The sequence below is a fragment of the Cynocephalus volans genome, chromosome 6 (assembly GCF_027409185.1).
Source record: "Cynocephalus volans isolate mCynVol1 chromosome 6, mCynVol1.pri, whole genome shotgun sequence".
In the NCBI taxonomy this organism is placed as follows: Eukaryota; Metazoa; Chordata; class Mammalia; order Dermoptera; family Cynocephalidae; genus Cynocephalus; species Cynocephalus volans.
The window spans coordinates 13,639,225-13,655,434 of record NC_084465.1 but is presented as its reverse complement, the minus strand read 5'-3'; the positions used below and the strand labels follow the sequence as shown (position 1 = coordinate 13,655,434).

At 35.0% G+C, this 16,210-nt stretch overlaps 1 protein-coding gene and 1 pseudogene across 1 annotated transcript; one reads left to right on the top strand and one right to left on the bottom strand.

The window, feature by feature from the left end:
• The first annotated feature begins 2,514 nt into the window (after positions 1–2,514).
• LOC134380079 (olfactory receptor 2A2-like) lies at positions 2,515–3,447 on the top strand. The gene has a single exon (XM_063099600.1). It carries the CDS (start codon positions 2,515–2,517, stop codon positions 3,445–3,447), a length of 933 nt encoding a protein of 310 aa, XP_062955670.1.
• An 8,770-nt stretch (positions 3,448–12,217) lies between these two features.
• LOC134380188 (olfactory receptor 2A2-like) lies at positions 12,218–13,151 on the bottom strand (annotated as a pseudogene).
• Between the last annotated feature and the right edge of the window lie 3,059 nt (positions 13,152–16,210).

Genomic DNA, 16,210 nt, shown 5'->3' with positions numbered 1-16,210 from the left:
AGATTTAGAATAAAAATGTGTAAGCACCTATATTACTATTGTATGTTACTTCATTAGTTCTCTAATTGGAGTCTCATAATGCTTTTCTGAGAAGCTATTTTTTTTTTTTGACCCGTAAGGGGATCGCGACCCTTGGCTTGGTTTTGCCTGCACCACGCTCAGCCAGTGAGTGTACCAGCCATCCTTATTTAGGATCCTAACCCACGGCCTCGGCGCTACCAGTGCCGCACTCTCCCGAGTGAGCCACGGGGCCGGCCCTCTCAGAAGCTTTTAAAACTAGATGTCATGATCTCTTACAAGTTAGGAACCACCTTATTAACACAATGAACCACACTCTTGAAATGTTAATCTCTAAATCTAAAATGTTCAAGAGTGTAATTTTCTAAGAAATAAAGCAAGAAAATAGTATAAAACAGATAATTAATAAGGTGTTAGAATTAAAAAGCCATTTTTAAATAAAAATAAAATAGTATATAATATCAGGACCAATTTCTTTGATACTAATAATTTATTGAAAGAGATTGACTTCCTAAAGAAAGTCAGTTAAGTTATATTCAGTTTTCAGAAGTAACCTTGAGAATATATTGTCCCTTGTGACAAATTTTATATTTTCCCAAATTACACACTCATACTTTTAAATGAAGATACCAGAAATTCATGATATTCTTGTGACAAAATCTTGATAAAATATAAATATTAATAATAAAAATGTAAATTATGAAAAGTTCAAAAAGATATTGGTTTATAAATATGACTCTTAATTAAAAGTAAACAGACTTTTTTGTAGACATAGCTGTTTTGTGGCTAAAGTGAGGAATATACAAGATGAGCTTGAAACATCTGAGCCTATCAGAAGTAAAAAATGCTCAAAAATGGTGAGAAGATGCTAAAAGGACAGAGAAGCAAGCTTGGAAGGTCCATATAAAGAAAAGTTAAGCTGGAGCAGGGGGAGAGGAATTGGTAAAGGGACATGAAAATCAACTACGATGTATATTGAGAAGTAAAATAAAAATAAAAAATAAAATAAAATAATAATAAAAAAACAATGATAACACAAAACCATTGGATAAAAAATATTTAGGATCCATACTGGTGGAAGAATAAATAGAAGGATAAGTAGATAGATAGATAGATAGATAGATAGATAGATAGATAGATAGATAGATAGACAGATGACAGATAGATAGATAGATAGATAGATAGATAGATAGATAGATAGATAGACAGAGAGAGAGATGGATAGATAGATAGAAGCATGGATGGATGGATGGATGATGTATGGATGAATAGAGAGGTAGACGGATGGATGATGTATTTCTTCCTTTTAAAATTGCCAACTAATAAATGTAAAACCAGTGGTTTGTAAGGAGAATGTATTTGCAATGATCATTACTAATACTTGACTTGACTCAGACAAGATAATCAATCAATGCTAAAACTAGTGACTAGTTCCATAATGAAAAAAGATATTTGTATAATAAGCTTAATGGATGCCTCAGAAATTAATTAGGGAAAGTAATAATTATATAATGGAGATAATTGGGAGGCACAATCTTTGTCAAGGGATCCAAGTTAACTTCACCAATAATTACACAAATTAACATTATGCACCCACACACAATGTAATGAGAAGATCATTTGTTTTCTTGAAGAAAGTAAATAATCTGAGTCAAAACATGAAGAACATTGTATATTCCCAATTTTAGGAATATTCTACAAAGGAACTGCTGTATAATCCTCAAAATGACAGTGTTTGAAAAAGTACCAAAAGACATAGTAAATATTCCAGATGCAAGGAAACCAAAGATAGATGATATTAAATATAATGAGTAATCTTGCATTAGGTTCCGGGTGGGTAGTGGCGGAAAGAGAATACTGCAGATTAGGGAAAAGAACCATACCAATATTAAATTTTCTGAGTTGATTAATTATACTGTGTTTGGGTCAGTGAATGTCTTTTCTCTTGGTGAAAAAATGAGGAATTGGGGGATAAATGGGCATCATGTTTACACTTTAATCCCAAATGGTTCTTGTATATAGTGAGAAACAGAATAAGACATGAATGAAAGAAATGTGAGCGTTTGCTGGATCTGCATTGAAGTACGTGGAAATTCTTCGCCTAATTCTTGACACATTCCTGTAAGTTAAAATTTATTTTGGGCCTGTCCCATGGCTCACTCGGGACAGTGCGGCGCTGGTAGCACAATGGCCACGTGTTCGGATCCTATATACGGGTGGCTGGTGCGCTCACTGGCTGAGCGTGGTGCTGACAACACCGTGCCAAGGGTTGCAATCCCCTTACCGGTCAAAAAAAAAAAAAAAAAGAATTATTTTAAAATGAAGTATTCAAAAGAGAAAAGTTACAAATCTTGGGAAGCTGGAGAAGTTGTTAAATAGGAACAAGCATACAAACTTCCTCCCAGTTCATTTTGAGATAACTAACTAATTTTCATTGATTCTCCAGTTCTGACCTTTCTATCACACTCCAGGCCTTCACAGACTTGTCATTAAGGAATGGGAGGCAACCAGTCATGGGTCACAGAATTCATCCTGGTGGGATTCCAGCTCAGTGCAGACATGGAGGTGCTCCTCTTCTGGATCTTCTCCCTGTTCTATATCTCCAGTCTGTTGGCAAATGGCACAATCTTGGGACTGATCTGTCTGGACCTTAGACTGCATACTCCCATGTACTTGTTTCTCTCACATCTGGCCATCATTGACATTTCCTACACTTCCAACAATGTCCCCAAAATGCTGGCAAATCTTGTGAACCAGAAAAGGACCATCTCCTTTGTTCCATGCATAATGCAGACATTCTTGTCTTTGGGTTTTGCTGCTACTGAGTGTATGATCTTGGTGGCGATGTCCTATGACAGGTTTGTGGCCATCTGCCATCCTCTCCAATACACTGTCCTTATGAGCTGCAGAGTGTGCACAATACTGTATGTCACTTCCTGGGCATGTGGATTCATTCTGGCCCTGTTAAATGCAATTTTCCTTCTAAGGTTGCCCTTCTGTGGACCCCAAAATGTCAACCACCTTTTCTGTGAAATTCTGTCTGTCCTCAAGCTGGCCTGTGCTGACACCTGGATCAACCAAGTGATCCTGTTTGTTTCCTCTGTGTTTGTCTTAGTCGTACCCCTTTGCTTAATGCTTGTCTCTTACATGCAGATCATCTGGGTCATCCTAAAGATCCAGTCAAAAGAGGGTCGTATAAAGGCCTTCTCCACCTGTTCCTCCCACCTCTGTGTGGTTGGGCTCTTCTTTGGCATAGCAATGGTGGTTTATGTGGTCCCAGACTCTAATCAACGAGGGGAGCTAGAGAAAATGTTGTCCTTATTTCACAGTCTCTTTAACCCAATGCTGAACCCCCTCATCTACAGCCTGAGGAATGCTCAGGTGAAGGACGCCTTCCACAGAGCATTGCAGAAGATGACGTCCATGTGAGGCATGAGTGGAATGTTGGTTGGGTAGGGATTTCTTTCAAAAATATGTGGTTTGTGACTCAAATATCAGAAAAATTTTCCAACTACAAGCACTGTGAAAATCTGGCAAAATTACAGTAGAAAAATTATATATTGCTATAATTTCTGGTATCTTCTTTACCCCTCCCCACTGAAAACAGTTTGTGGAGTTAGAACTCAGTATCTGGATTAAATACCAAAGTTGAGGGTCACTTCTGTTTGTCAAAGAAAAGCTATATTCCCCTATACTTGTATCAGGTTTTTGGCATCTTATTGCAAAATACGCAGTTTGAAAGAAAAGCAAACTAAACCCAAAGCAAGCAGATAGAAAGAATTAATATAGGTTAGACTCAATATAAATGAAAGAGAGTAGAAAAACAATAAATAAAATCAATGGAAGCAAAAATTGGTTCTTTGGAAAGATTAACACAATTGACATTAGCTACATTGACCAACCAAAAAAAAAAAAAAAAAAAAAAGTGGAGAAAGAACACACAAATTACTATAGAATGCATATGTCACCTTAAAAGAACTCTCGATAGAAAAATTGATATTAAAAATGCTGCTGGTAAGGGATCAAAAGAGAGAGAAGAGCATTGTGGAGGAAACCTATATTCCCTTTGAGAATATCTAAATAATCATACGCAGACTGTTGGCAGAAATACAGAGATTAAAAGTACTTCTGGTGAGGGCCGAGAAGGAAATAAACAATATTTTATTAGACCTAGAGCAAAGGAGACCCTTATGGCATCGTGGCTCAAACTTAGCTAAATTGTGCCTGTATGTGGAAAGTGGACTTTATAAACAACGATCTTGAATATTTAGTTGAGTAGATTTCCAAGCAAACTGTTGAGATGGCTCCAATTTCTGCTTGTTTTTTACAGTAAAATGTGAGAGAAATGAGATAGGCTGAGGGACAAAAAAAAATCTTTAAGCAAAGAAGAAACAGAAATTAATGATTTGGTATAATTTCCATCTATCTACATTGCAGAAGATGCCAAAATTTAGAGATTAATTGTCAGGATACATACACTAGAGAGAAAGCCAAGGATTTTGCTAAACTTTTTTTTCTAGTGCTTCAAAAGAATCAAAGTTAGACTGTTCAATTACACAGAGGGTTCTCAAGAAATTAGTCATCTACTCACAGATGTCTTTGCCATTCTGTGCCAAAGCCAATACTAGGAATGTAGCCAGGATAGATCAATAGAGGAACCACTTGTCTAAAGGGGAATATAAAAGGGACATATTTGAGAAAACCATAAGATTTTTGAAAAGACATCAGCAGAAACACTGCCAGATTGGGCTCACAGGGATAGAGAAAGGACAAAATGAAAGAAAACTATCAGACTCCTTAGATCTACTGGCAGGAAACAGCCTGATAATACTACAAAGCTGCAAACACCTGCTACCCTTCATGAAAAGGAAGTTGGAATTAGAGGCTAGAGAAACAGATGGTTATTACTAGATCCTGAAACTCAGTAGAATGTACACTGCTGGATTTGAACAGTTCTTGGGATGATACATTTCTTTCTCTTTCATTTTCTCTTTTCTTGAATGAGAATGTTTATAACTGGTACCCTTGAGAGCAGATAACTTGTTTTCTTGTTTCACAGGTTGACAGATGGAGCAGAATTTTGCCCTAGGATGGATGACACTCAGAATCTAACCTATACATGAATTAAATGATGATATTGGAGACTTTTGAATAGATGATATTTGAGTGAGATTTTATGTTCCAGTTGGTGATGTAATGAGTTGAGGCTTGAGAAGAACAGGAATGAGATAATGAAATTTGCATGGTAGATAGACATCAGTATTTGGTGGGGCAGAGAATGATCTCTGGTAGACAGAACAATGTCTCCCAAAGATGTCCAGATCGAATCCTGGAATTTCAGTATATGTTACTTTATATGCAAAAAGGAATTCAAAGGTATGATTAAGTTAAAGATCTAGATGATGATATTAACATGAATTATCTGTCTAGGCCTGTTTTAATCACAAGGAGTTTGTTTTTGGTTTTGCTTTCATTTTCTTTTCTTTTGTGTATAAGATGGAGGCAGGAGAATAGAGACAATGTTCTATACACTGGTTTTGAAGATGGAGAAAAGTGACCGTAACCTATAGGATGCAGGCATCCTCTGGGAGCTGTACAGAGCAGGGAAGTAGATTCCCTTTCAGTTCCTTCAGAATCCATACAGATTTAGACTTTGGACCTACAGAATTATAAGATAATAAATTTGAGTTGTTATAGGCCACTATGTTTGTGGTAATATGTTTCAGCAGCAAGAGGAAAGAGAAATAAGGATTTTCCAAGACAAGCAAAAACAGGAAATTCAACGCAACTAAAATGTCCTCACAAAATAATGCTTAAGGGAGAGTTACAACAGAAAATAAAAGGATTATGATTGCTATCATGAAAACACATGGAAGTATAAAACTCAGAGGTATAGGTAAATTTATAATCATATTCAGCATACTCCAGGGATGTAATGGTGCTATTTAAATCATTTAGTCCTCTAGTATGCAGGTTTAAACTCAAAAATGTCAGAAACTTTAACAGCTGCAACTCATGGCTAAGAAAAAAAAAGATATATATTATATATTCAGGCAACAAAAGTACAAATTGTGGGAAGGTGAAATGTCTAGAGTACTTTTATGCAATCAAAGTTATGATTATCACCTTAAAATAGTCTATTACATCTAGAGGGTTCTTTAGAGCAGCCCCATAGTAATGAGGCTAATCTGATCACAAAAAAGAAATTGCAGTATATACACAAAAGACAAAGGGAACGAAAACACAGCTTATCAACACAGATGGGAAAAAACAAGATGGGAATAAAGGAACAAAGGATTGACAAAACATTCTGAAAACAATAAATAAAATGGCAGAAGTAAGACCATACCAATCAGTAATGCTGAATATAAAAGGGCTAAACTTTTTAATTAAAAGATACAGAATGGCTGAATAGACAGGAAAAAAAAAAAAAAAAAAAAAAACAAGACCCAACCATATGCTTCCTACAAGAGATTTATCTCACTGTTAAAGAAAAACATAGACTGAAAGTGAGGAGATGGAAAAAGATATTCCATGCAAATGAAAACCAAAAGTAAGCAAGAGTAGCCATACTTATGTCAGAGAAAATACATCCCAAGTCAAATAGTGAAAACAGAGTCAAAGAAGGTTATTATATTATGATAAAGGGGTCAGTTCAACAAGAGAAAATAACAATATTAAATATATATACACCCAACACTGGGGTATCAAAATATATAAAGCAAATATTATTAGATCTAAAGGGAGAGATACAGTGCCATACAGTAATAGTAGAAAATGGTAACACCCTACTGTGGACAGTGGACTGATCTTCTAGGCAATAATCACCAAAGAACCATAGGACCTATACTACACCACAGACAAAATAAACCTAACAGACATTTACAGAACATTCCATACAAACACTACAGACTACATGGTCTTCTCAATGGCGTGTGGAGCAGAATCCAGAATAGATCATATGTTAGACCACCAAACAAGTCATGACAAACTTAGGAAGACAGAGATAATATCAAGTAACTTTTTGGTCAATGGTAGTATAAAACTAGAAATCAATAAGAAGAAAAATTCCAGAAACCTTAAAAATACATGGAAATTCAACAACGTGCTTCCAAATAACCAGAGAGAATGACCACAGTAGTGTGTTGGACTTGCAGAGGGAGAGAACATTCTATGGGCTACAAAGGGGAGTGAGGGGCAAAAGGGGAGGGGGAGGGAGGTTGGAGATAATTGGCTGGGGGACACGGGATACAAATGCAAGTTGTGGTTATGGGTAAATAGCCAGTATGAATCTGGCCCCCACATCATGGGCATGAGGGTGACAATCAGCTTTGTATCTCATGAATATTCATAATCAGTAAGAAAAAAAAGAATTTATACATGAAAAAAATATAATGAATAGGGTAAAAGTGAAATTCAAAAGTTTCTTGAGACAATTGGCAATGGAAAAATAATATAGTAAAATATATGAGACTCAGAAAAGCCATTCTAAGAGAGAAGTTCATAGCTATAAGTAACTACACCAAAAAATCATTATTATCATATTATTACTATTAATTAACAACCTAACAATGTACTTCAAAGAACTGGATAAACAAAAACAAACTAAAACCAAACTTGATAGAGTGAAAGAAATAATAAAGCTCAGAGCAGAAATACGGAAAATAGAAACACAAAAAATAAAAACAATCAGCAAAACCAAGAGTTGTTTTTTGAAAAGATAACAAAATCAACAAACTTTTGTCTAGAATAACAAAAAATGAGAAACACCCAAATAAATAAAATAAAATCAGAGATGAAAAAGAAGACATTGCACCAATATCACTGAAATACAAAGGATCATAAGAGACTATTATGAAAAAATATACACCAACAAATTTAAGAACATAGAAAAACAGATAAATTCCTGGACACATACAACCTAAAAAGATAAATTATGAGGAATTAGAAAATATGAAAAGGAAGATAACAAGTGAGGAAACAACCACTCATCAGTAGTCTTCCAACAAAGAAAACCAGAAAATGATAACTTCACTGCTGAATTCTACCAAAAATTTAAAGAACTAATTTCAATTCTCCTCAAACTGTTTCAACAAATTAAAAAGAGAGGGCATACTTCCAAACTGATCATGAGGTCAGCATTATCCTGATTCCAAAACTAGACAAGGACACCACAAAGAAAACTATAAGCCAATATCCCTTATGAACACAGATGCAAAAACTCACAAGATATTAGCAAACCGAAATTAATAGCACATCAAAAAGATCACTCATTATGATCAAGTGGAATTAATCCCAGGAATGCAAGGATGGCTCAACATACACAAATGAATAAATGTGATACACAACATTAGCAAAAAGAAAGAGAAAGACTATAGGATCATTTCAATAGATACAGAAAAAGCATTTGAGAACATATTTCTTCATGATAAAAACTTTTAACAAATTAGGTATAGAAGGAATATACCTCAATGCAATAAAAGCCATATATGACAAACTCACAGCTAACATATAGAAGATATAAAGCCAAAGATTTTCCTCTAAGATTAGGAACAAGAGAAAAATGCCCACTTGTACCAGTCCCATACAACATAGTGCTGAAAGTCCTAGCCAGAGCAATTAGGCAAGATAAAGAAATAAAAGTCATCCAAATTGGAAAGGAGAAAGTAGAATTTGCCGTTTGCAGACATGACTTTATATGAAGAAAATCCTAAAGACTGCAACTAATAAACATATTTAATAAAGTTGCAGATACAAAAACAGCATACAGAAATCAATAGTCTTTCTATATGCTAATAGCAAACTGTATTTTAAAAAATTAAGAAAGCAATTCCAATTCCATTAGTAACAAACACAAAAAAAATACCTAGGAACAAAGTTAACCACTGAGGTGAAATATCTTTACACTAAAACCCATAAAATATTGATGAAAAAACTGAAGAAGACACAAATAAATGAAAAGATATGCTGTGTTTATGGACTGAAAGAATTAATATTGTTAAAATGGCCACACTCCCAAAAAACACTCTACAGATTTGATGCAATCCTATCAAAATATCAATAACATTCTTCACAGAAATAAAAGAAAAATCCTAAAATGCATATGGAATCACAGGAAAAACAAATAGCCAAGGAAATCCTGAGCGAAAAAAAGAAAGCAGGAGGCATTATGCTACCTGATTTCAAGAGAGACTACACACCTCTAGTAACCAAGACAGCATGACAATGGCATAAAACAGACACGCAGACCAAAGCAGCAGAAGAAAGAGCCCAGAAATGCATTTATGCATCTAGAGCCAAGTGATTTTCAACAAAGGTGCCAAGAAACACACACGGAAGAAAACATAACCTCTTCAGTAAAAAGTGCTGGGGAAATTGGTTAACCACATAGACAACAGTGAGATTAGATCCGTCCTCTAACTATATATAAAAAACAACTCAAAATTGATTAAAAGCCTAACTGTAAAACCCAAAACCATTTTAAGACAAAATACAGGAAACACATTACAACACTGAGCTGGGCAAGGATTTTTTAAACAAGGCATCAAAAGTGAAGATGACAAAACATTAAGTAAACAGATAGATTACATCAAACTAAAAAGATTTTTGAAGAAAAAAGGAAACAATTAATAGACTGAAAAGAGAACCTACAGAGTGGGAAACAATATTTGCAAGCTCTACATCTGACTAGGGGTTAATATCAAGAATATATAAGGAACTTAAACGACACAACAGCAAAAAACAAACAACCAAAATTGAAAAATGGCAAAAAGCCTTGTTAGATATCTCTCAAGACACTTAAATGGCCAATGGGTATATGAAAGCATACTCAAAATCACTAATCAGGGAAATACAAATCAAAACCACAATGAGATACCACTTCACTCCAGTTACAATGTCTATTATCAAAAAGACAAAATAAAATAAGAATTGGAGAGGATGTGGAGAAAAGGGCACACTTACACACTATTAGTGGAATTGTAAATTAGTACAGCCACTATGAAAATCAGTATGGAGCTTTCTCAAAAAAGGAAAAATAGAAGTACCATGTGACCCAGCAATCCCACAACTTGGTATAGATCCAACGGTAATAAAATCAGTATGTCAAGGAGATATCTGCACTCCCATGTTTACTACAGCACTATTTACAACACCCTAGATGTGGAATCAACCCAAGTATTCAACAATGAATGAATGCACAAAGAAAATGTGGTAGATATACATAATGGAATACTATCCAGTCATAAACAAATCCTGTTATTTGTGATGACATACATGTACCTGGAGGACATCATGTTATGTGAACTAAGCCAGGCATGAAAAGACAAATGCCACATGATGTCACTCACATGTGGAGTCAAAAAGAAAAAATAAACAAAAGTTGATATTATAGAAGCAGAGAGTAGAGCAGTGGTTACCAGAGACTGGGGAGAGGTGGAGGTTAGAGAGAATGAGGAGAGATTGGTCAACAGATACATAGTTAATGTTAGATAGGAGGAACGATTTCTCATGTTCTATTGCACAGTAGGGAGGTGATGGTATTGTACAAGTGTAATTCAAAAAGCTGGCAGAAAAGTGGAATTAAAGGATAATACAAGTCTTGGATGAACCTTCTGAAGCACCCTTGTATATTATATAATAGCTAGAAGACAGGTTTTTGAACATTCTCACCGTAAATAAATGATAAAAGCATGTGGAGATGGATACACTAAATACCCTGATTTGACCATTATACAGCATATATATGTGTATATATTGAAATAAATTATACCCTAAAAATATGTACAATTACAATATGTCAATTTAAAATAAGTGAATAAATAAGTAAATATTTAAAAAGTAGACTGAAGTCCCTAAGAAAGAGAATACTTTCAAAAATAAAAAAAGGATACTTTAGCTGATAACTGTACAAACCAGCCTTTAATGATTTTATCATAATTAGTGTAATAAGTGTTGCTCAATCTTGCTTCACAAGTCCAAAGAACTTTTTGTCACTACAAACATAGATGATGTCGGTTATAGCAAAGCTGTCTCAAACCTCTTGCCATCATCCAAACCATTTTAATTTGATTCAAACATTAAACGTATTGGTAGAAAAAATTTACCCTAGAGCTTCTACAGGTGACCAGATCTTGCCATATTGGTAATTATTACAACCTATGAATATAGCCATGCCCCAGTACCCCAAGTTTCACTTTCCATGGTTTCAATTAACCACAGTCAATTGCAGTCCAAAAATATTACAGAGCAATAAATATTTTGAGAAAGAGACAGAACACATTCACATAACATTTACTGCAGTATATTTTGGTATCTGTTCTATTTTATTATCAGTTATTGTTGCTAATCTCTTATTGTGCCTAATTTATAAATGAAACTATCATAAGTATGTCTGTATAGAAAAAAACACAGTGCATATAGAGGTCAGCACTATCCACAAGTTCAGACATCCACTGTGGGTCTTGCAATATATCCCTGAGGAAAACAAAGGAGGATTTCTATAAATGTAAAAATTACAGAAATGCTTAAACCCCTGCTTCCAGGAACATTACACATTTTCAAATGGAATTCATTCACTAGATTATACCATACAGCTTAAAATATATTTTTAATTAAATAATTAAAATAAAAAATAAAAATATTCTGGATAGACTAAAGCTTTCCACAACTTTTTCTCCTTTATTCCTGAATCACTTCAAAAGACAATTTAGAGTTTCTCAGTCAATTATTTCATTGTCCTCATAGTCACTGAACTACAAAAACATCACGCTGCCTTATCGTCAATTAAGGTTCGAGTTTTCACAGAAAGTTTTCTCTCAATAATAATTTTAAACTAACATTTTCAACTACCACATATGTCCAAATTGATCAGCCAGAGTAATGTGTTGATGTCACTTTCTGACATTTAAAATAACCATTTTATTTCCATATATTCATATTTCTGATTCTTTAAAAAGATGTCATTATTTTAAACTAAACATTAAATGTTCATATTCAGCTATCCCATGTACTAACATGGCTACTCAATTTAAGAGAATACACACATCCATGAATGTACTCCCACTTCCATGGCCTGAATGTAAATAATTCTCATTCTTAAATAAAGCACCTTCTTGGGGAATTTTTCTCATTTTTATTCCATAGGCAAACCACATCATGTAAGAGGAAAAAATCCACTGAACCAAAATTTTATGTTAGTTCACATGATCCTATTTCTCTGCAGTGCTCTGTAGAAGGCGCCCTTCGCCTGATCATTCCTCAGACTGTAGATGAGTGGGTTCAGCAATGGGTTGAACACGCTGTAAAATAGGGTGAGGACTTTCTGCTGCTCCTGTCACTGACTGTTGTCTGGGACCCAGTAAATCATCATGGCTATGCCAAAGTAGAGTCCAACCACACAGAGGTGGGAAGAACATGTGGAAAAAGCTTTCTTGGAGCACTCTTTTGCCTGGATCTTCAGGATGGCCCAGAGGATGCACTTGTAGGTGGGTAGTATCAAGGAAAGGGGTCCAACTAAGACAAACACACCAGCAACAAAGAGAAAAATTTCATTGGTCCTGGTGTCAGCATGGGCCAGTTTGAGGACAGATAGGATTTCACAGAAGGAGTGGTTCACTTCCTGAGGTCCACAGAAGGGCAACCTAAGAAAGAGAATTAGATTTGCTGTAACCATGAAAAGTCCACATGCCCAGGAAGTGACAGCCAGGACCGTGCACACTCTCCAGTTCATGATGGCAGTGTATTGAAGAGGATGGCAGATCGCCACAAACATGTCATAGGACATCACCACCAAAATCATGCACTCTGTAATAGCAAAAGTGAAACTCAAATTCATCTGAATAAAGCAGGGGACAAAGGAGGTAGTTTTTTTTGTGTGTCACTAGGTTTTCCAACATGCTGGGTAAGATGCTGGAGGCATAGGAAATGTCAATTATGGCCAGGTGTGAAAGGAAGAAGTACATGGGGGTGTGCAGTCTGGGGTCCAGGTAGGTGAGTCCCAAGATCATGCCATTTGCCATCAGGCTGAAGACATACAACAGGGAGAAGACCCAGAAGAGGAGCACCTCCATCTCTGCACTGAGCTGGAATCCCAAGAGGATGAGCTCTGTGACCCATGACTGGTTGCCTCTCATTCCTTAATGACAACGTGGAAAGGTCCAAAGTGTGATGAAAAGGTCAGAGTTGGAGAATTATAGAACCTGGAGCTAACTATCTCAAAATGAGCTCAAAGGAAGCTTTTATACATTCTTCTACTTGACTGACCTTTTCTTCTCCCATGTTTCTTTGTCTGATTTTAAATTTAATGTGAAGTAATTCAAACTTTCAGATAAATATAAAGAATTTTAAACAGTAATCCCACATATACTTCACCCAGAAATAACAATTATTACTATTTTTTATGTTTTCTTATTGTTCTATTTTCTCCTTATTGATGTGCATTATTTAATTTTTTTCTGGGCCACTTAATTAATTCTAATTGATTCATGATATCAATTTACCCATAACTTTTATATTTTATCAAAAAAAGTTATTCATTAATCTAACCCAGTACCATTATAAAAGTCAGGAAATGTAGTGTTGACATGATAGTTTTTTCTAAATACAGCATTTTCTGTCCCTCTGGTTCAAAATGAAAGCAGAGATAATTTGTGTTTGTTAATTATTTTATTTTTATGTTCATGAAAGTAGAATGAATTTAGTAACATAAAAAATTTGGATATTATTGTATATCCCTTTGCAGAATATCAGACTTAGTTAATTGTAAATTCTGAGGCAGGCCTACATGGAGCTGGAAATTGCATATAGATCATTCAAAAATACTCGTGTCATTACACACTGTGCTTATGCACTACCTCGTTGCATAAACTGGAGGGGTGGCTCAGAGAACAGCAAAGACATAGGCCTCCTCCTTATTAGAGGGATTCACCTGTATCTCTATAACTAGTTACCGTAGAAAGGAAGGTGATAGTCTACTTATTCTTCCCTATGCCTCATTAAAAGTCTAGGTAATCGGAAGCCTGTAGAGGGCCTTTTCTAGTTTAGGGACTTAGTGGAGATTTATGTGAAAAGGCTCTTCAGGCCTCTATTAAATATATAGGCTTGGTCAGCAATAACTGCAAAAACAGCTATATTCTTACTTGAAGATCCATTTCATGCTCAAGTTCTACCATAAAAGGAGTGGAGGATTAAGACCAAATGTCATTCATGGGAACTGAAATGCCTATAGTTATTAAAGTGTGATGGGTGAGTTATATGTTTTATGCTTTACAATTACTAGTATAGAATTAGATGAAACAGGAACTCAGGAAATGTTAGCTAAAAGAATTGTTATTTTTAGTTTAAAAAATACACACACTAATCATCTTCTGTTAGTCTGTTTTTATTTGTTACTCAAGACATGCTTTCTGCTTTGCTAGGAAGAAAAACAGTTCTCAATTAAAATTTGATTATTTAAACATGGAATTTTACAAATGCTATGAATAATTCATAAAATTTAAAATATACCGTTTCTATGGAATAGGCTTTAATAAGCTTAAACATGCACTATAATATACTTGTCGAAAAGAATGGTAATATATAAATGGATTAGTGTCTTATGCCTGCTTTGAATGTATAACATGAGATGATGGTTACAAGATAATTGAGTTAATGAAAAGTTCCTTTATAAAAAAGTAATGTAAAGTCAGAAGAGATTTTCAAGATACACAAGGCAGTGTTTTGAGCTTTTGTGAACATCAGCATAAGGAAGGCATAAATTATGTGGGCAGTGGCCCTTTAAGAGAAATGGTTAAGGCAAAACTAACAAACCTAGAATCCTGTGTTCCTATAAATATGAATGCATTTGAGAAGGTTTATATAAATGTGCATTAAGTTTATAACTTTAATTTTTGAACAGCTAAAGAATATTCCTATAATGTGTAAAATGGACAGAGAAACAGCTTGACTTTTTAGTTTAGCCATTTTTGCCTCTGATTTAATAAATTCTTTATCTTCATCTCATTGCCATCAATTTTATTTCACTCTTAACTTTCAGAAGGAGAGAAAAGATCTATGGTTACTAGAGGTGGGAAAGAGGTAGGCAAGGGGGTTAGCAAGAAAGTGGGTAAGGGATACGAAGAAAAATTACTATTTGTAGTGATGAACATGCTAATAACACTTATTTGATCATCAAGCAGTGTACACAAATACTGACAGTCAACTCCGTATCCCATAAAGGTGTGTAATCAGTTACCTTTCAATCAAAAAATGAATTTGAAAAATTAACATGAAAATAACAGCAAATGCAGACTAAAACTCTTTAGAAGGTAGAACACTGAAATATAGAAAAAATATGAAGATACTTAACTGGAATTTTTCCTTCCCAATATAGTCGATAAAATAATAGCAGCTCAGAAAACAATGGCTTTCTTGCTCAGTATGTGCAAAACTCCACCCAGGCAGTCCTGTCACTGAGTTAGGGAACTTTATTCTATTTGGTCAACTCTGATCAGCAGTGTTGGCACTCATTGTAACCTATTTTGTTGTAGAACAAATCATGTATCAAATACAATGATTTATGAGTCTAGTAATTTTCCACACTGAGAGTGAAAGCCAAGAAAAATGTTTAAAAGATATAACTAAATTGCAAACTTACTTCTTCCACTGTTTCAGCAAGGAAAATAACATATTGCAACAGTTACGAGATTTTTATTTTCCAGTAACAAGTTTCTGTGACTGTGAATATCTTTGCTTGTGCTAGGATATGTATATAGACAGATATATATATATATATATATATATAATGCTTTTGACTATATAAAAAACCTATCCAGAGACAATGCCTGCATATGAAGCCCCTCATACTTCTAAGAGGCTTCTTAATAGAGTCAGGCTAGTTTGGATGACCAGCACCCATCCACATTGGGAGGGGGCAAGGAAAAAGCTGCTGAGAGATCAGACGAACCCAGAACAGCAGGCAGAAACTCCCAGAACTGGGGGTGGGAGTGTATCTAGATGTTTATTTCATCTCCTGGAACACAAACCTTGAGTAAGAAAGAACTGAGGATGTGTCACCCAAGAGTATCACTCCTCTCTGCATAGCCATGGCAATTTCTGCTGCCACCCTGACTACTTCAATTACCCATACTGAAAACCATCTCACAGTACAAAGGAATATCTTATGCAAAAGGTGTAAGCACTGGATATAATATAC